The sequence below is a fragment of the Haliotis cracherodii genome, unplaced genomic scaffold, assembly GCF_022045235.1.
Source record: "Haliotis cracherodii isolate W230 unplaced genomic scaffold, xgHalCrac1.p SCAF_2, whole genome shotgun sequence".
NCBI classification, from domain to species: Eukaryota; Metazoa; Mollusca; class Gastropoda; order Lepetellida; family Haliotidae; genus Haliotis; species Haliotis cracherodii.
This window is the reverse complement of record NW_027266275.1, coordinates 72,298,406-72,318,685: the sequence shown is the minus strand read 5'-3', so window position 1 is coordinate 72,318,685 and position 20,280 is coordinate 72,298,406. Positions and strand designations below refer to the sequence as shown.

General features: G+C 44.9%; 3 protein-coding genes across 3 annotated transcripts; all 3 read left to right on the top strand.

Annotated features, from left to right (window-relative positions):
* The first annotated feature begins 819 nt into the window (after window positions 1-819).
* On the top strand, window positions 820-7,062 carry LOC139468479 (lysosomal acid lipase/cholesteryl ester hydrolase-like). The gene is made up of 8 exons (XM_071250462.1): window positions 820-1,008; window positions 1,914-2,034; window positions 2,256-2,451; window positions 2,549-2,792; window positions 3,083-3,232; window positions 3,587-3,658; window positions 4,952-5,023; window positions 6,262-7,062. The coding sequence occupies exons 1-8, from the start codon at window positions 892-894 to the stop codon at window positions 6,487-6,489; spliced, it is 1,200 nt and encodes a 399-aa protein (XP_071106563.1). The 5' UTR covers window positions 820-891; the 3' UTR covers window positions 6,490-7,062.
* Window positions 7,063-9,143: 2,081 nt separating this feature from the next.
* LOC139468476 (lysosomal acid lipase/cholesteryl ester hydrolase-like) lies at window positions 9,144-14,393 on the top strand. The gene is made up of 8 exons (XM_071250458.1): window positions 9,144-9,336; window positions 10,088-10,208; window positions 10,852-11,053; window positions 11,203-11,446; window positions 11,822-11,968; window positions 12,608-12,679; window positions 13,505-13,576; window positions 14,081-14,393. Exons 1-8 carry the CDS (start codon window positions 9,217-9,219, stop codon window positions 14,306-14,308), a joined length of 1,206 nt encoding a protein of 401 aa, XP_071106559.1. The 5' UTR covers window positions 9,144-9,216; the 3' UTR covers window positions 14,309-14,393.
* A 90-nt stretch (window positions 14,394-14,483) lies between these two features.
* Window positions 14,484-19,798, top strand: LOC139468478 (lysosomal acid lipase/cholesteryl ester hydrolase-like). Its single transcript, XM_071250461.1, has 8 exons — window positions 14,484-15,234; window positions 15,951-16,071; window positions 16,427-16,622; window positions 17,167-17,410; window positions 17,904-18,053; window positions 18,463-18,534; window positions 19,099-19,170; window positions 19,545-19,798. Exons 1-8 carry the CDS (start codon window positions 15,121-15,123, stop codon window positions 19,770-19,772), a joined length of 1,197 nt encoding a protein of 398 aa, XP_071106562.1. The 5' UTR covers window positions 14,484-15,120; the 3' UTR covers window positions 19,773-19,798.
* The last annotated feature ends 482 nt before the right edge of the window (window positions 19,799-20,280 follow it).

The following is a 20,280-nucleotide window of genomic DNA, read 5'->3' as shown; positions in this document are numbered from 1 at the left end:
TGTCATGTTACCTCACGTTGACGTTCGTTAGGATGCCTCCAATCACGTCAACGAAAGACGAGGGGAAATCTGGAATCCCTGAAAACATAGCACGAGATCATCCCCGATTCTCCCAGTTTCTATGCTCTAAGCACCATTGGCTAGAATGAGTTGATTTGTTAACCGGGGTACAACACGTGGTCGCCGTGCAAGCGGACGATTTCTTATCGTCTGTACAGTAACTTAAACTCTTGAGTGGCCTGGCGTGATTTGATTGGCTGTTTGGCTCGATTTCTTGAAAGAACCCGGATTTATGTTGTTGACCTAGGGTACCCTGTGCAGGGACGATCATTAATAGTTTGTGTCTGCAGACACCCGTAGCAAAGACACACTGAAAACACTGGCTACTTCTCGCTGAGTTCTACCAGGTTGAAGCTTTCCAATAGCCGTTCATCACGTTCTGGACCCGTGAAGGTCCGGGGTAGAATAGGTCTTCAGCAACCCATGCTTGCCGTAAAAGGCGACTAACGGGATCGGGGGTCAGGCTCGCTGACTTGGTTGATGCATGTCATCGATCCCAATTGCGTGGATCGATGTTCATGATGTCAATCACTGGATTGTCTGATCCAGACTCGATTATTTACAGAAGCATGTTTTTTTTTAAATAAATAAATTTATAGAGCAATGTGTTTGAGAGTAAATCAATAAACAAAAATAATAATTTACCTCGGATTCCTATAGTATGTTTATCACCTGTTGACGACCTCGGTAGAGAGCGGCACAGATAGGCGTGAGAAGGAACAACACAACAACCTTCTGCTTTTTGTGGGACAGCGGCCTGTAGTTGGACTGATATCAGGCGACACGTGTCGCCACAACTTGGACCTTACCAGACTCGGAAGGACATCCATCATGTTGCTAAGTCTCGTCACCTTGGCAACTGCCGTCGGGATTGTTTCCCCAAAGGATGTCCTAGTCACCGCATCGCACTTCCGGGTACCCGTCGACCCGGAGGTGTACATGGATGCTGTAAGTAAAAAAACCCCTTTGTCCCTAAAGCTCAATCAGTGAAAGAAACATATATTCATGAATATTCTATTGCAGCAAGGGAGGGAGGAGGGGAGGGGGAGGGAGGAGGAGAGAGACGAGTGGCCCAGTTGTTTGAGGCACCGCGCTTCGTTGTGTAGAGTTATGTCCCTTTGGTACACCATTAAGTAATTTGTGTGGGTTTGAATAACAAATTTGCCTTGAGTTTGTTTCACCGCGCCTGTTGATTTGACCAAAATTGTAAACTCTTAGACCTGCATCATTTCGGACTTTCCTCACTCATGAAGCTAACACGTCGTGACATAACTAAAATTCTGTTCATATCGTAACACCAGCCAACTCACTATATTACAGTAAGACGAGATACTGTACAGTACATGATGCCCTGTGGTTCTCGTCTGACAGGTTTTCCTGCACTTAAAGGGGAGTCCGTATGCATGCTGAACACTACCATCTACCCGGGGAAAGGGCCTTAACTGACTATAGTGGACTTTCCTAGTCAGAACATGGAACACTACATAATGTGAACGTTGTGTATAATTCTATTACAGTAAACTACGGTTATAACGAACTCAAAGGGACCACTTATTTTAGCTCGTTATAACCGTAGTTCGATATAAACATATATATGTATGAATACAACAAATGGCTGAGACTAAAAAATCAGTTCTTTATATCAGTCAGTTCGTTATAACCGTAGTTTACTGTATATAGAAGCAAAATTGAAACAAGAGGGGATGGGGGTTGGGAACAATTCGTCAGATGATACAATATACTTTTTAATGTCTAATGGAAGCATATTTGTTACGTATACTTACTTACACCCTCTCGGGGACATAAAAACCTTCTTTGTGTCTGTGACTGTCCGACTCCCTCGTTGTCCCCAGACGCAGCTGATCACCAGCAAGGGCTTCCCGTGTGAGAACCACTACGTCACTACAGAAGACGGATTCATCCTCAACATGCAGCGGATCCCTCACGGCAGGGGAGACAACTCGTCGGGGACAGGTAATAAATGAGTCTTCATGTGCATTATAAAAACAACAATGCCACGGGGAATATCATTGGGTCGGTCCTTAAGTAACATGAGATGTTTATAATTCATGCAAGGGAATAAGTTGTTATCCTAAATTTATCGTGTGCAAACGAATATGACCCCAGAACCTCACCTGTACGTGACCAGGTGAATTGTCTCAACTTACTCAGGTCTGTTACTTTATTGTTTAAAGCCAAGCGCGTGGTGATGTTGCAACATGGCCTTCTGGGTAGCTCACCTAACTTTCTGGTGAACCTCGCCAACGAGAGCCTCGCTTTCATCCTGGCCGACGCTGGTGCAGACGTGTGGCTGGGCAACGTGCGCGGGAACACTTACTCTCGTGCCCACAAGACGCTGAAACCATCGGACAGGAAGTTCTGGGAATGGAGGTATATATACAGACGTACAAATATTGATAAAGTTAATGATCAAAGTCCACGCGATCCACTCAAGTAAGCTTACAACACACAATACTAATCTCCGCAGTTACGATGAGATGGCGAAGTACGACCTGCCCGCCATGATTGACTACATCGTACAGACGACCGGGCAGCCCCAGGTCCACTATGTCGGACACTCTCAGGGGACACTCATCGGCTTCGCGGGCTTCAGTCAGAACAAGACTCTGGGTCAGCTGGTCAAGACCTTCATCGCCCTGGCTCCAGTGGCGACCGTCGGACACATCAAGAGCCCCATCAGACTTCTGGCGCCGTTCTCGAAGGAACTTAAGGCAAGCTTTACCTCAATGTGTTGGAAATACTAGATGGTATTTCTGTGGAGGAAAAATATCTGTTTCCGAAAATGCTGGAAATAATGTGTCCACAGGTTTTACAAAAATCATAAATAATCCTTTCGCAAGAAATGCACAATATGCTGTGGGTCAACATGGAATTGTGTGGCTTACATGTGGCTTGTGTTTACATTTTATATTGTGTGTCTGACTGAAAAAGATATTCTGCCTCAAACGAAATCCCCGCCAGGACGTGATCGATGTTTTATATATTCCTGGTTTTGTTTCAGGAAGGCTTTGCTTTGTTAGGCCATGGCGAGTTGCTGCCGAGTAAGAATCTGACCAAATGGCTGGCGAGAACCATGTGTAAAGATGCGTCTGTCCTCTGCGAGAATCTGTTCTTTGTCGTGAATGGCTTCGACTACCAGTCTCTCAATTCTGTACGTCTTTGTCTTCCTGGCAGTGTACTGATTCTGGGTGTCAAGGGTTACACCATCCTCGGTATTCCTAGGTGTAATATCTTCATTCTATTGTGATAAATACACTTGACCAATTTCGCCAGAAAATCTTCGTCTCGGAAGTGACGTCACCATCGTCATCTCCCAGATCACAACTTTGCAAGGAATCTCTCTTGGAAATGAGCTTAAATTAACTACCAATCAAAGGGACTCAATGAACGAGAATTTGACATTGGTAACATTTGTGTCCTAGATGATAGATTAGGGAAAATTGGGACTGAAAGTACACTCGGGGGTATATATCATGTAAATAATATCCTGGTATCGTGTTTACAGTCTCGAGTTCCCGTGTATATGGCGCACACACCCGCCGGAACCTCCACACAGAACATCTTGCACTTCGGACAGGTGAGCCATGAAGACGTAGTCAGGTTAGATATGAAACCATGGTCAGTTGAGACATGAAGACGTGGTCAAGCGAGACATGAAGACGTTGTCACGTGAGATATGCAGACGTGGTCACGCGAGACATGAAGACGTTGTCACGTGAGATATGCAGACGTGGTCAGTTGGGACATGAAGACATGGACAAGTGAGACATGATAGGATGGTCAGGTGAGATATGAAGACATGGACAAGTGAGACATGATAGGATGGTGAGGTGAGATATGAAGAGATGGACAAGTGAGACATGATAGGATGGTGAGGTGAGATATGAAGGCATGGATAAGTGAGACATGATAGGATGGTCAGGTGAGATATGAAGGCATGGACAAGTGAGACATGATAGGATGGTCAGGTGAGATATGAAGACATGGACAAGTGAGACATGATAGGATGGTCAGGTGAGATATGAAGACATGGACAAGTGAGACATGATAGGATGGTCAGGTGAGATATGAAGACATGGACAAGTGAGACATGATAGGATGGTCAGGTGAGATATGAAGACATGGACAAGTGAGACATGATAGGATGGTCAGTTGGGACATGAAGACATGGACAAGTGAGACATGATAGGATGGTCAGGTGAGATATGAAGACATGGACAAGTGAGACATGATAGGATGGTCAGTTGGGACATGAAGACATGGACAAGTGAGACATGATAGGATGGTCAGGTGAGATATGAAGACATGGACAAGTGAGACATGATAGGATGGTCAGGTGAGATATGAAGACATGGACAAGTGAGACATGATAGGATGGTCAGGTGAGATATGAAGACATGGACAAGTGAGACATGATAGGATGGTCAGGTGAGATATGAAGACATGGACAAGTGAGACATGATAGGATGGTGAGGTGAGATATGAAGACATGGACAAGTGAGACATGATAGGATGGTCAGGTGAGATATGAAGACATGGACAAGTGAGACAGGATAGGATGGTCAGGTGAGATATGAAGACATAGACAAGTGAGACATGATAGGATGGTCAGGTGAGATATGATGTGATGGCCAGGTGAGACATGAAGACAAGATGAGTTGAGACATGGTCAGGTTAGACATGAAGACATGGGCCGATGAGACACCCATCTTCAAGCCCATATATAGACATGGACAGGCGAGACACTAGCCTCACACCCATATATATATAGACACTGACAGCTTGGACACTGGTACTTTCACCGTATATAGACAGAAAAGAACACTAAAACTGCAATGGTGCTTCAACAATCTCTCACTTTTCTTCCCAGGGCGTCAACTCCGACAAGTTCCTGATGTTCGACTTCGGGTCCGCAGCTACCAATACGGCGCACTACGGACAGGTGAGTGCAGCCAATCAGGACGACTCTGTCCTCAACCCCGCACCACACACGCGCCATCTTGCGGCTGTCGACAGGTGTCTGTATACACCATCTGTCAAATCTCATGCATAGGCGGATCCAGAGAAGGGGGGACGCCCCCCTCTCTCCTTTTGAAAAACAAATGTAGTATGTTGTGGGTAGTAACATTATTAAAGAGGATTTTGATATTTTGGACCCCTTCCTTTTAAAAATGCCTGATCCGCCCCTTTCAATGCTTTTTTTTCTTCATTCAAGATCCAACTGAAACGATTAACGTGCGTGAGGTCACTTCTGTAGTTTTACACATTTGCAGCCGCTCCCAGTACCTGTGACTAGAGGTTTGAACCAGTGTAAGCCATATATGTAAGTGGCATTCACAAGTTGTAGTATCAATGAAAACAGGATTGACTATTGCCTTTATCAAACAAGTGTTCAACCACTTGGTAGAAGACAAGATTACAAACACATGGGTGAAGAGTAGGGGCGTAACATAAACATGTAACAATACGGTAATTAAAAGTCAGCCATTATGTTTCATATGTGATTTACATCTGCTAAAGACTGTTCCATTTTGTTATGATTTGTCAAGAACAGTATCCTCCTGGAAAGTATATCGCACAATGTTCTCTACAGTCCTTTGTAAATATTATGTCTTCACAAAAGAAGTCATATTGAAAAGTTATCTTTATTTGTCCATAAATCTCAAAATGTGAAGCATACTTAAATGTGTCGTAAAATACAACGTGCTTTCCTCTTTGAAAGCAATCGGTATATAAGGATTAGCAATATCCTATATATGTACCAACCTCATCTTTCACTGTTATATTATTCTTGTGTATAGCCTCACGTACAGAAATAAAGAATTGAATACGGTTGTGATGAATAGCACGTGGTTTGATGCCAGTGTGTTACTACTATTATTATTTACTATAGTAAATTACAAATACGATGTGATTCTAGTTGATGAGGTGATTGGTAGGCTGATGGGATGAAACAACCTCAATCCATGTCAAGTTTCTATAGGGGCCCGTTATATCAGAGTCAGTGGGTTGGCCTAGTGGTTAAAGTGTTCGCTTGTCACACCGATGGCTCGGGTTCGATTCCCCACATTTGTGGTGTCCCCCACCGCGATATTGCTTGAATTGCCACGCCGCCTACAGACATGATCACATGACACTGATGCAGTCAAATACACTACAGGGCAATGACCTCTCTTCCAGGCCACGCCACCTGCCTACCGCCCGGATGAGATGGACGTGCCCGTGGTGTTGTTTAGCGGAGGAAAAGACTTCCTGGCAGACCCGGATGATGTCACGTGGATCCGGTCTCAGTTGAAGAACATTGTGGGAGATCACGTGATCCCTCATTGGGAACATTTGGACTTCACTTTGGCTATGGACGCCCCGGTTCTCTGTTACGATGAAATTAAACGGATTGTTTTCAGTTGATCAAACCACATCTTAGACCCAAAGACAAAGAAAAGTCATGGCGAGTGTTGTTTTTTAATTTATTCACAGCCCCGAAGGACTAATAATTATCTGTGGTCAATAAGACATGACATTCTATATTTGTAATGAAGATTGCTGCCATGTCAGTTCAACACTAACAATGAGATATTCTGTTTAACGCCTTCTTGGTTATTATGCCAGTTATTTCCCGGTATCTGTACTGGGGAGGTAGTGCCGTGTGGGGCGCAGGTCATAGACGATTGCCACTTCTAAGACCCACGATTTTTGGTTATGGTTCAGATAGATCAACAGTCATAATCAGGGCGGATTTGGGATTCGAACCCACAATACACCGTCCCCCATGCCGCCCTGAGTGACTGCATTCTTCCAGTGCTGTATTCTGTCCATGGTGTACGGCACTGATCATGCAGTACGGTCACCACGAGGACAATGACGATACTTTATTTCCCGACAAGGGAATTTTATGTACACGTGACAATGTTAACAGATTAAACAAATGTGATTTCACACACACACACACACACACACACACACACACACACACACACACACACACACACAACCTAAAGGAGAGCCTTAAAGGGTAATGAACACAACATGGTTTAACAATTATTTGAAAGACGACTGTTAATTGGGATAAAAGATCTCCGAGCTCTTTGCTTTTAACCGTGGCAATGAGTGTAGGTTCATGACTTAACAAGTGGTCTGGATCAGATAATTTTTTATGAGTAACTTTAGAACACGTTTTTGATATAAAATGATGCGATTGTCTGAAGGCACTCCGGCAATATTGCTTGCTAATAAAACAATTTTGTCAAGACGTGATTTGGTATGAAGCTACATCTCTAACCCAGCACGAAAGGGAAAATGTTAAAACACTTTCAACAAACAACAATTATTATTTTGACGTCAAAGAAGACTATTAACAACTGAAACACTTCACTTTGCACAAGCAATCAATTTGACATGTAATGACCTCACATTGGAATCCCTCAGTATCTATATACTTGAATATACTGAAGCCCATGCCCGTTGTTTTTTTAGTTAAAGAAATATATATTTTTTCACTTATAACCTTTATAATTATGCGTTTTTGGATTTTAACCAGATAAAATGTTTACGAAACAGCTCGAAGAAACACAACCAACCCATATGACGTTGGTATTGCATGTTATAGTTTATTTTGTAAGAAAAAACGAATATTCGCAGAAATTGTTTCAAATGTTCTTTATAAAAGACCAGATATCCAATCCCGTATCCCAGCCGCTCTACGGTGCAGAGTTAGGAAAAACGCCACTTTTGATTGTTTTGATGAGATTTTACCATGCCACGCCTAAGTGAGAATGACAGATGGCGAGCCAATTCCGCGCAAACAGGAACACGATATGACGATGTTATCAATAGAACCTCGTCAGAGACCCGTCAACCAGACGCCCAGACATGGATTCGAACCATGATTGTCAACACAGGTTTCAGAAGTAAAATGTCGCATCCCGTACCATCCCTGGCAACAGAGGCGAATCTGTGGTACCAGTCCGGCGACATCTCGTATCTGTTATGTTCATTGCTTAACAAGTGGTGTGGATCAGATACAGAGTTTAGAACACATTTTTCATATAGAACCATGCGATTGTCAGAAAGTAATATTACTTGCTAATAAAACAATTTTGTTATGACGTGATTTGTCATGAAATTACAGCTCAATACCAACACGAAAGGGAAAACGTTAAAACACTTTCAACAAACCATAATGTGACGATGTTATCAACAGAACAGCCTCGTATGAGACCCGTCAACCAGACGCCAAGACATGGATTCGAACCATTCATCATCAACACAGGTTCCAGAAGTCAACTGGCAGCCCTAACCATGAACAGGGCGGTATCTGTGGAGACAGTCCGGCGACGTCTACGTATCTGTGGAGGCAGTCGTTGCAGGAACTCCGACATATCCTGCCTGAGATACGTGATGTCATTCCCCAGGCCTTTCGTCAACGTTTTGTGGCCTCAATGGGGCGAGGGTGCCAGGTCTGCATCAATGCACAAGGTAGACACTCTCGCTACTGACTGCTCATGACTGTGCCTCCGAACCCCGTCATATTTGCATATGGCAGCAGCGCTCTTCACATGGAATGTTGCTGGTTACCGCACTACACACATTGCTCTGTCAAAGCTATTAAATTCCATCCACGACATTAAATTACTTTGATCGATTGTCTCTGTATTCTGTTTGTCATAATAACGTTGCTTTTGAGTTTGTACATATTGACCCAATGTTAGGCTAGCATCAAAAGTAGATTGGCCCGAACATGGCCAAATCTGATAGTTTTATTGACATCATCACATCTTATCAGTTTACATACAACGCATAGAGGTCAACAACCCGAAAAATTTTAATGATAAAGACTAAATGAAACACAATCATATTTAAAGCCATCATATATCGATTTAATTAGGTAGGTTTTACCTGAGACAAGTGTTTATCTTAATTCATCATAAAGGTTTATTTACCTGCATGGTCAACTGGTTTTCTCTTATATTTTAGGATTTAGGAACTTGTTTTTTTAGCTGTCGACCTCTATGGCTATGCGTGATATAATAGACATGATAACGACAGCCGCAGCTGTTATGTGGACGACTTTATACATGTCAGTAGTTCGGTGCTAGAAGTGACAACATTCGGCGTCTTTTTTAACAAAAAACAGCCATGTCCATAGTGCTGATCGTTATTGTGTATCTGATACCCGTGCTGGGTGGGACAATGTCCACCCGCACCCAAGCGGAGGTACCCGGTCTGACAGCCGACCCTGAGATCTACATGAACACTGTAAGTCTTTTCTCAACTAGATTCGCTCACAAGTGCGCACGCACGAACGCACACATACATGCGGAATAAAAGGTGAGGTTTCTGAATATTTTTGTTTTTTTTGTGTGGGTAAGACTGAACAGTAAATTTCTTAAAAAAATATCCACGAACCCTAACTTGATTTGTTCTGTATAGAACTGCCGTCACGTGCAGGTAGAATAACCCGTGGGGATTTTGCGTTAGTGAGGTGAGGTGAAATTGGGTTTAACGTCGTGTCCAAGATTATTGCACTTATATAGCGACGTGCATGTACGTGTGTGTGTTTGTACTAGTCCGACTGATGCCGATTTATAGTGCTAGCTCACTGAGATACCATGTCGCAGTTTAACATGAATACCCTACTCAGACAGAGTATACTGACTCCGAGCCGACCAGTCCTTGTTTTAGCCCCTTAATGCCGAGCGCCAGACAGGGTAACAACAAGTACCATCTTTTAACGTCTTTTAGTATGACGCGGTCGGGGATCGAACCCCGGACCTTCCGCTCTCCGGGCGGACGCTCTACCACAAGACCACGGAGGCGGTCTTTTGCGTTAGTACTGATGCCCGGGACAGTGTACTCTTAATGGATCTTTAATAAAATGTCAGTTGTCAAGAATTGATAGCAGACTCGGGGAAAGTTTAAAGCGTATTTTATTATTGGTAGAACAAAAAGGTGGCGCCGCCGCCCGAGAAACATTTCCTTTCCTGTACGACTCCCTCGTTGTCCCCAGACGGAGCTGATCACCAGCAAGGGCTTCCCGTGTGAGAACCACTACGTCACTACAGAAGACGGATTCATCCTCAACATGCAGCGGATCCCTCACGGCAGGAGAGAGAACTACACGGGGGCAGGTAACCGATCCCTCTGTGTTGGGGACATGTACCAATGTATGTCTTAATGTACATTGTGTGGGCGAGCTGTGTTGACCGGCACCAAACTGAACAAAAGGCGACCCGTGGCGCCGCCACCCTTGAAGCCCAAAACCTAACAGAGAGCAATAGTTTCGGCTCATTTAGAGGATATTACATGACTATTTCGACCAGGGTTGCAACTGAAGCCATTATTTCACAGTATCCCGTATTGTGATGTGCGATTCAATCTCCGTGTTACCTTGGCCCTTCCTGCATCACCAAGCTGCCGCAGGCCATAGTGATATAATCCTCGTCATGGGTTTGTTTCCCTCCACACGCATTCACTCCTTGCCATTATTTGCCGGGGGTATATTTTCCGGGTGCTTTTTGTTCAATACATTGATGACTAATCAACAACAACAGACTATCGTCGGACTTCATGTCCATCCGAACTATACAATCTTATTGCTCCGTGAATAACGTGTGATTCTAGGTTCGTCAGCATCATACCGTGCACGTGGGTTTCAACAAACTGATAGAACTGAAATAGTTTTCCAAGCGGCGTTAACCCAAGTCTCTGACACACTCATGAATGAAATGAGTCTATAACTTCTGACTGAAAGCTTACTTTATTTCAAATTAGTTTCAGCCAAGCCAACTGTTCTGCTGCAACATGGCCTACTAGGAAGTTCGAACAACTTCGTTCTCAACCCGGCCAACGAGAGCCTCGCTTTCATCCTGGCCGACGCCGGCGCAGACGTGTGGCTGGGGAACGTGCGCGGCAACACTTACTCACGTTCTCACAAGACGCTGAAACCATCGGACAGGAAGTTCTGGGAATGGAGGTATATATATACACCATAGCATGTGGTGAAGCCAAAACTCTCCCCAATAAAGTCTTCACGTGTAGTTTTATGTATAGCTGTCCCAGTTTGGAACGACCATATCAAGAACAATAATCAGGAACATTTATATTTCTCTCCGGGTATTTCAGTTTCGACGAGATGGCGAAGTACGACCTGCCCGCCATGATTGACTACATCGTACAGACGACCGGGCAGCCCCAGGTCCACTATGTCGGACACTCTCAGGGGACACTCATCGGCTTCGCGGGCTTCAGCCAGAACAAGACTCTGGGTCAGCTGGTCAAGACCTTCATCGCCCTGGCCCCCGTGGCGACCGTCGGACACATCAAGAGTCCTCTCAGACTTCTGGCGCCATTTTCTAAAGGATTGAAGGTAATCCTGAATGAACGCATCTACCTATAAGATATTACATTAACGTGCCATTGTTATATTGGCATAGGATTCGGATTTCGGTGCAGATTCGCGTCCCTTGGCAGCCAGGATCCCGGGTTTGACGCGATTATGACCCGTGGTCTGTTAATACCAGACCCTTGCTCGTTTGTTTCACCAAAATTTAAAACGTCCACGGAAAAGCCAGATATATTTTGGGTGTGATATGACCCAAACTATCCACACGGTCCCCGAAATCTAGGGGTATGCATTTGTGTGACGTGTGAGGTTTATAATATGGATTGCCGACGTAAACTTTTCTCCAAGCTCCTGTGTGTTCCCTTATTTGTTTCCGTCAGTATATTCACCATGTTGCAGCTGTTTGATCTGTTCGGCCACGGCGAGTTTGAGCCCAGCACCAACTTGACAAAGTGGCTCGCGAAGGATGTCTGCAAGGGTCTACCCCTCCTCTGTGAGGACTTCTTCTTTGTCATCAGCGGCTTCGACTACGCGACGGTGAACAAGGTACGTCAGCTGGTTTCCAGTAGACACATGCACACAATTATGAAGCCATAATAAGTGGGATAGAACGATTTTACAGTTTTCAGAAGTATTCCAGCAGTATCAATGGTAACCAAGGATTGGCATTTTGTTCCCTTTATGAGAATCGACCCGCTTCTTCGAAGAGTTGGTTGGTTGGTTTGTTGTTTAACGCCGCGCTCAACAATATTCCAGCTATATGACGGCGGTCTGTAAATAATCGAGTCGCGACCAGACAATCCAGTGATTGATATCATGAGCATCGATCCACCCAATTGGGATCAATGACATGCATCAACCAAGTCAGCGAGCCTGACCACCCGATCCCGTTAGTCGCCTTTTACGACAAGCAAAGTCACCTTTTACGGCAAGTATTGGTTGCTGGAGACCGGAATCTTCACGGGTCTTCTTCGAAGTGACAAGCGAAGCACTACCTAACAGGCTACCGTGCAAATGTACCTACATACTGCTACTGGGAGCACTGTTACATCTTCCCGAGGCAAGGGCGTCGACTGACTTTAAAAGTCCAGTGGAAATTTGACGTTTATAGTCAGTTAACACCCTTGCCTCGAGAAGATGGCACTGTTATGCCTGTTTGACTTTCCGGCCTTGGTTGTGTTTCAGACTCGCGTCCCCGTGTACGTGGCCCATACACCCTCGGGCACCTCTGTGCAGAACATGATCCACTTTGGACAGGTAGGTGGCACACTTTGGACAGTTAGGAAGTACACCTTGGACAGGTAGGTGGTACACTTTGGACAGGTAGGAAGTACACCTTGGACAGGTAGGTGGTACACTTTGGACAGGTAGGTGGTACACTTTGACTAGGTAGGTGGTACACCTTGGACAGGTAGGTGGTACACCTTGGACAGGTAGGTGGTACACTTTGACTAGGTAGGTCGTACACCTTGGACAGGTAGGTGGTACACCTTGGACAGGTAGGTGGTACACTAGGGACAGGTAGGTCGTACACCTTGGACAGGTAGGTCGTACACCTTGGACAAGTAGGTGGTACACCTTGGACAGGTAGGTCGTACACCTTGGACAGGTAGGTGGTACACCTTGGACAGGTAGGTGGTACACTAAGGACAGGTAGGTGGTACACTTTGGACAGGTGGGTGGTACACTTTGGACAGGTAGGTGGTACACTTTGGACAGGTAGGTGGTACACTTTGGACAGGTGGGTTGTACACTTTGGACAGGCAGGCGGTACACTTTGTCTTTCCAGAACTATCATTAGTCAAGAATCCTTTTATTACCATGGCTGATGTGTGAAAAAATCTGTGATCGTTCTATCACCTTAAGTAAAGAAGATAAGTACTATCAGTTTCAAATGCATTATTGTTGAATAAAAGGGCAATTAATTTTTAGCAGCATTTAGGAAGAAGCTGCTATAGAAACGATTATTGTTGACGTTCATACATCACTGGTAGCATACAATGTCACAGATGCAATTGTCTAAAAATGTCAATATCGGATTCACAAAGGATCAATGACTAAGTTGCTATGGTTACTCCCCAGGAGGTCAACGGCGACCAGTTCGTGATGTACGACTTCGGCTCGGCCTCTGCTAACATGGCCCACTACGGACAGGTTGGTGTTAAATGAGTGAGTGAGTGAGTTGGGTTTAACGCACCTTGGAACAATATCTCCGTTATAAGGCGTTTCAACTTACTATTTTAGGAAAGCTCAAAGTGATGCAGGTATAGGAATTATAATGCTTTGTTGAATTCCAGAAGCACGTGAATATTATACCGACAAACCTAGAACACAGTCAGAGCAAGTGGGATTCGAACCCAAGATCATATGAATGGGTTGATGGCGTGTGTGTGTGTGTGTGGGGGGGGGGGGGGGGGGGGGGGGAGGAGGAGACATCGTGGTTCAGTGCGTAAAATCGCTTCATGTCATTAGAAATTAACACCTCTCCCCTCGGGGCCTTTCTCTACAAGGCCATTGTTTGGTAACCGTTGCAGTACCATAGCAACCGTTGGACAAGAGGCCGTCTGCGTCCACGTGTAGGATGTCGTCATTGGCTTGCCTTACCCTGCAGACACAGATGCAGTCACATACACTAAAGGGCAATGACCTCTCTTCCAGGCCACGCCACCTGCCTACCGCCCGGATGATATGGACGTGCCCGTGGTGTTGTTTAGCGGAGGAAAAGACTTCCTGGCAGACCCGGATGATGTCACGTGGATCCGGTCTCAGCTGAAGAACATTGTGGGAGATCACGTGATCCCTCACTGGGAACATTTGGACTTCATTTTCGCTCTTGACGCCCCATCTCTGTGTTATAATGAGATTAAAAGACTTGTATTCAGCTGAGACTTGCGCCACGACCACGTACAGCCCAAGTCCAGAGTGTTGTTCTAATCATGGATCAATCCATGCAATAAAATAGTACAGTATTTGTTCGGCTCGTCACAATCTTAAATTGTATCTGCTGGTCTAATGTCACATATCCTAAGCTTTTAACAGTTTGCAAGAAAGGATTACAACATAGAAATAGAATGAGACATTATACGTATTGTAATATACGTAATATACGTACACCTATATACGTCTTGTAAACACTTCCGCCCGTGGTGATTTCGGGTCAACACTGGTCAACACACGTGCATGTTTCAATGTCATGACATCTCTTCAAGGTCCCAATACAATAGTTAGTGGCGTCACGTGTACAACAATAGAAACTCTACTACAAGGGACATACCGTATTTATGTTAGCTTGTTTTTTGTCAGTGTTTGTATTTAAAGGAATATGTACGGAAAGCTGTGAAGATCCGGGGTAGACTAGGTGTTCAGCAACCATTGCTTGCCGTTAAAGGCGATTATGCTTGTCGTGAGAGGAGATTAACGGGATCGGTTGGTCAGGCTCGCTGACTTGTTTAATGCATGTCCTCGTATCCCAATTGCTTAAATTGGGGGCGGCGGGGTGCATTGGACAAGGATAATCACATTTTAAATATGCACCTACAAACTGTTTTTCATTTGTTTTTATTCTGTTAAATAGATCCGTGCCCTATTGTACGTGGGAAACAAACATATTTGCATAAGTTTCCTGATTTGATTTGACCTTGTCCTTGATCTAGGTCACTCCAGTATCGCACAGATTGCCGTGGTAATATACGTCCGTGATGTTGTTTGCTGTGACTCTCTCACTTCTAGTGGTTACGGGCGCCTCCCTCTTTCCCCCGGGGCACTCCCCTTCCCCCCAGCTGGCAGAGGACCCTGAGGTCGACATGAACGCCGTGAGTTTACACTGACTCATTCTCTACATATCCCCTCTTCGAGTAGATATACGCCTTACGGTCTGACCAGATTCGTCATTCTGAACGTATTCGTGATTTAATTAATATAATTGCATGTAAGAAATTTTATATTTGGGATAACACTTTCATGGTAAAGTACAGATTCTAGAAGGTTTTGGGGGTTGAGTCCCATCCGGGATTCTAACCAACACTGCCAGAGTGAGGCAGAGTGAGGAAACTCAGCGATCTAACCCATTCAGCCCCCGGGAATTCTTCAAAATGAAAGTCCGACAACTGGTTGTCTATTTCCCATATTTTGTGCACCCCTCTGACAAGTATAACTTGGCACGGCTCTCATGGCCGAATGGCATTGTGTATTCATGTTTCCATGTGTTTTAAGAAGGACTTTGTAGTTTGTCTGATTAAGCCCTAAGCCCTGGTGCCTGGTTATTTAGTATCCCTGTCTTGTGCCATCTATATATATAGAGCAGTGGCCTTAATAAAATATCTGTGTCGGTCGATCTCATTAAAATCCGATCTTATATTCAGATACTAAACCTCTCTCTGGGTGAAAGATTATTTCAATGACAGTTTGCCCTGATCGTATTAAGTTGCCAAATCCACATGGGAATGAGACCGCGATGGTCATGTGTGTCTATGTAACGAATTCTTCCAAGGTGTCATGAAGACCCAGAACTTTGATCTTTTGTGTCCAGACGGAGCTGATCACCAGCAAGGGCTTCCCGTGTGAGAACCACTACGTCACTACAGAAGACGGATTCATCCTCAACATGCAGCGGATCCCTCACGGCAGGGGAGACAACTCGTCGGGGACAGGTAACAGATGCGTCTTCACGTGCATTATAAAAACATCATGGCCTTGTCCTTAAGATACAGGTAGACATTGATAGTTCATCCTACATTTATCGTGTCAAGCTAAGTTTTTGGGGTGTAGTTTTGGGTGGAGCAGATAGCACAAGTACATCTTGATGTGTATGTGCATTAACTGCGCATTCAATATAGTACTAGTCATCGTAGCCATAGAATCTGGTATAATTGTGTACCTGTTTACCCTTCAAATGTATAACAACAGAGGGTGGGTGTGAGTTTGTTTATCCATGTTATGTTACACTTCCGTCAGAACCAATTTAACTGACATAATGCCCCAGAAGTTGAAATCTTGCTACTTCAGTCAGACCGGCGGTGATGCTACAGCATGGCCTTCTGGGAAGTGCCACCAACTACCTCGACAACCTCGCCAACGAGAGCCTCGCTTTCATCCTGGCCGACGCCGGCGCAGACGTGTGGCTGGGCAACGTCCGCGGGAACACTTACTCTCGTGCTCACAAGACGCTGAAACCATCGGACGAGAAGTTTTGGGCATGGAGGCATGTGTGGCACTTTTTTGTCAAACAAATACTCGCGTGAGCAACTCCAAATAGAGTTCATAGAGACCACCTACCTCGATGAACCCCTGCCGTCTGTGAGTCTTGTTTAACACGCTTAGAAGAGTATTTCAGTTATCACCGGCCTCTCACCTTGATGTGGGAGGAAAGCCCGAAGTGATGCAGGTCTAAGACGTTTACCACTTCGGCGCAACATACGAGCAAGAATGCATGTGGTGCTGACAAACCTAGAAACATTATCAGGGCGGGATTCGAACGCACGATCACATGTTTCTGGGGCACCTAGGGACAGCGATTTGCAGAGTTTAGCTTCCTGTGCCCTATGTCGACAATGAAAAAAACATCAAAACAAAACACATGTAGATTTATCTACATTAAAGTGCGACGTCTGTAGCCTTTTTTAGTAAAAAGTTCACGGTTTATAAGAAATTAATCCATTAGCTTATGGCTTTGAACGACCGTCTCAAGAACTCAGGGATAGTTTTCAACAATCAGGAACATTTGAATTTCTCTCCGGGTATTTCAGTTTCGACGAGATGGCGAAGTACGACCTGCCCGCCATGATTGACTACATCGTACAGACGACCGGGCAGCCCCAGGTCCACTATGTCGGACACTCTCAGGGGACACTCATCGGCTTCGCGGGCTTCAGTCAGAACAAGACTCTGGGTCAGCTGGTCAAGACCTTCATCGCCCTGGCCCCAGTGGCGACCGTCGGGCACATCAAGAGCCCCATCAGACTTCTGGCGCCGTTCTCGAAGGAACTCGGTGTAAGGTTTAAGCTATTTGTTGAAACATTTTGAAAATAATCCATGACATCCTGATTCTTTATCACTACTTGAGCAGGGCTGGAGGGTGGTTAGAAGCTGTTCACATCACTAAATATACCTAAACACACGTGACCCGTGAAGATCCGTGGTAGAATTGGGGTAGAACTCATGTTTGCCGTAAAAGGCGACTATGCTTGTCGTAAGAGGCGACTTACAAGATCGGGTGGTCAGGCTCGCTGACTTGGTTGTGCATCGTATCCCAATTGCGTGGATCGATGCATAAGATGACAATCACTGGATTGTCTGGTCCAGACTCTATTATTTACAGACCACCGTCATATAGCTGGAATAATGCTGAGCGTGAATACATATATAACATTCTCACCACAATACCATAAAACCTGCACGAAGGGACCCGAGTGCACCAAAGCAATAGCCGGAAGCACTCTGTAAATGTCCTATAATCATCACCTCTTCACTCTGGGTTTTGCAGGCTGCTATTGAGCTGTTCGGACATGGCGAGTTTCTACCCAGCATGGAGCTGACCACATGGTTTGCCGATGGCGTGTGTACCGATATCCCCCTCATCTGTGCGAATGTCTTGTTTGTGCTGGGAGGGTACGACTTCAAGGCGCTCAATATGGTACGTTAAGTTTTGAAAATGATATTATTCTTATAAAATATTGTCCCCGTCAAATATCCGTTCCAATATGTTGGCCGCAATTGACTGTTTGCATCAGTGTATCATAAACGTTAACATTAGTTTTTATTCATTGTCGTTGTATTCATTATATGAAATATATTCTACCCAACGTTTGAGATAAGTTGTACAATTTACAATTTTTATTGTGTCATGGTGTATAGAATGGATATATCTTTATCAATATATATTACATTAGTATCACGTTAATACGTGTCGCGTGTATACACGTGGTTAGCCCAGGAAATAGAGTTTTCCCGATCACGTTGAGCATCCTTTATGTCACATACGTTTTGTACACTGCGGGTAGCACCCCACTCACTCACTCACTCCGTGCCCCTTGTGTCTACAGTCCCGGGTCCCAGTCTACATAGCTCACAACCCCGCCGGCACGTCCGTACGGAACGTGATGCATTTCGCCCAGGTGAGCCAGACATATACACACAACTACAGCTACTACTAAACAACTACAACTACTACTAAACAACTACAGCTACTACTACACAACTGTTGACTGGGGTCAGTTTGGTTTCTTAGATATGCATCTTAAAGATAAAGGTATGAGGACTTATTGAGAAAGGTATGAGGACTTATAGAGAAGGCATCAGTAAAGCTTTCAAAACGGTTTGTGGTAGCCATGTAGAGGATATTTCCAAGTTTGACGCATCAGTGACAAGAATGATGTCCGATGTTATTCCCTATTTTGACTTGTACCATATGTTCCCGTGTTTGTTCAGGTGAACAATCACCTTGCCTTTGCATGTGTTTGTGACGGGTGCCACCGGTGGGGCAGGATACGCTCCCCTTCTCGCGAACACCTAGTATCCTCACTATTTGATGGTGATTCCTGAACACCTGCTCATGATATAGTCGGGACCGCACAATCGGCGCTGCTTTTGGCAGAGATTTCTTATGAGTATAGAAATACTTTTGTTGCTTTTATTCTGACAGCGGTCCTGTACATATGTATGTTTGTACTCCACCGCAGGGTGTCAATACGGACAAGTTCATGATGTTTGACTTCGGATCTGCGGCTGCCAACATGGAACATTATGGACAGGTGAATGAGTGAGTGAGTGAGTGAGTGGGAGCTTTATCGCCGCTTATATTAATATTCCCGTAACAAACAAGAAATAGGCTTCACATATTGTACCATAATGGGGAATCGAACCCGGGAATTCGGTGAGATGGGAGAACAAGTCGAAACGTGTCCAGACGGACCTGGTAACCTGGCTTACCTGTGGGTTCTTGAGATCCCCGTGTCTAAGTCGGGGAGTATATGGACAAGGGGGTGTTTAGCTGTGACACACCCAACTATCTTTATTTATCCCGTCGGCTCATGGTAATGAAGAAGTTTTTAGTTTGATGACTACTACGAAAATATCTTTCTTTGTAACTGTTGAATATCCTCTGGGTGACCTGGTCCTGTTTCAGTCGACCCCGCCCCTCTACCACCCAGAGCGGATGGAAGTTCCGGTCGTGTTGTTTAGTGGCGATAGGGACTTCCTGGCTGACCCGACTGACGTCGCGTGGCTCCGATCCCAGCTGAAGACAACTGTGGCAGATCACGTGATACCTCACTGGGAGCACCTGGACTTTATCTGGGCGGAGGACGCACCAACCCTTTGTTATAAGGAAATTCAACGACTCGTGTTCAATTAAAAGCAGAATGAGTTTTTATCAACTGACACGAACGCATGTCATATTTCCCACTGTTTTTGTGTGTGTTTGAGGAGTGAGTGAGTGAGTGAGAGGGAGCAATATTCCAACGATATCACGTCTAAGGAACCTCGATTCGTCATTTGTTTATTTGTTGTTTAACGCCGCTCTTGGAAATGTTCCAGCTATATCACGGTGGCCTGTACCTAATTTTGAGTCTGGACCAGACAATTTAGTGATTCACACAGGCATGGATCTACGCAGTTTGGATACGATGCCATGCATCAACCAAGTCAGTGACCTCAGGCCACAATTATATTCCTTCTTTGCTATCTACTGTAACGTGACCGCCCATCATAATTAATATCGGCCGTAGGCTGTTCTCCTGTCGCATGCTGACCAACCTACCACTTGTCACTTAAACCGCATAGTATCGACCTGGATCCACCATCTATAGATTTCGTGATAACCACTTTCAACAATGGTCACCGGACGTTTTGAGCCGAAACAC

Bases quoted from the DNA above. Each gene is read 5' to 3' on its own strand.
- LOC139468479 (XM_071250462.1), top strand. From the start codon at position 892: ATGTTGCTAAGTCTCGTCACCTTGGCAACTGCCGTCGGGATTGTTTCC. The intron at 2,035-2,255 runs GTAATAAATGAG...TATTGTTTAAAG, and splicing joins AGACAACTCGTCGGGGACAG to CCAAGCGCGTGGTGATGTTG. The intron at 5,024-6,261 runs GTGAGTGCAGCC...CCTCTCTTCCAG, and splicing joins ATACGGCGCACTACGGACAG to GCCACGCCACCTGCCTACCG.
- LOC139468476 (XM_071250458.1), top strand. From the start codon at position 9,217: ATGTCCATAGTGCTGATCGTTATTGTGTATCTGATACCCGTGCTGGGT. The intron at 11,969-12,607 runs GTACGTCAGCTG...GTTGTGTTTCAG, and splicing joins ACTACGCGACGGTGAACAAG to ACTCGCGTCCCCGTGTACGT. The intron at 12,680-13,504 runs GTAGGTGGCACA...GTTACTCCCCAG, and splicing joins ACATGATCCACTTTGGACAG to GAGGTCAACGGCGACCAGTT.
- LOC139468478 (XM_071250461.1), top strand. From the start codon at position 15,121: ATGTTGTTTGCTGTGACTCTCTCACTTCTAGTGGTTACGGGCGCCTCC. The intron at 16,072-16,426 runs GTAACAGATGCG...TTGCTACTTCAG, and splicing joins AGACAACTCGTCGGGGACAG to TCAGACCGGCGGTGATGCTA. The intron at 19,171-19,544 runs GTGAATGAGTGA...GTCCTGTTTCAG, and splicing joins ACATGGAACATTATGGACAG to TCGACCCCGCCCCTCTACCA.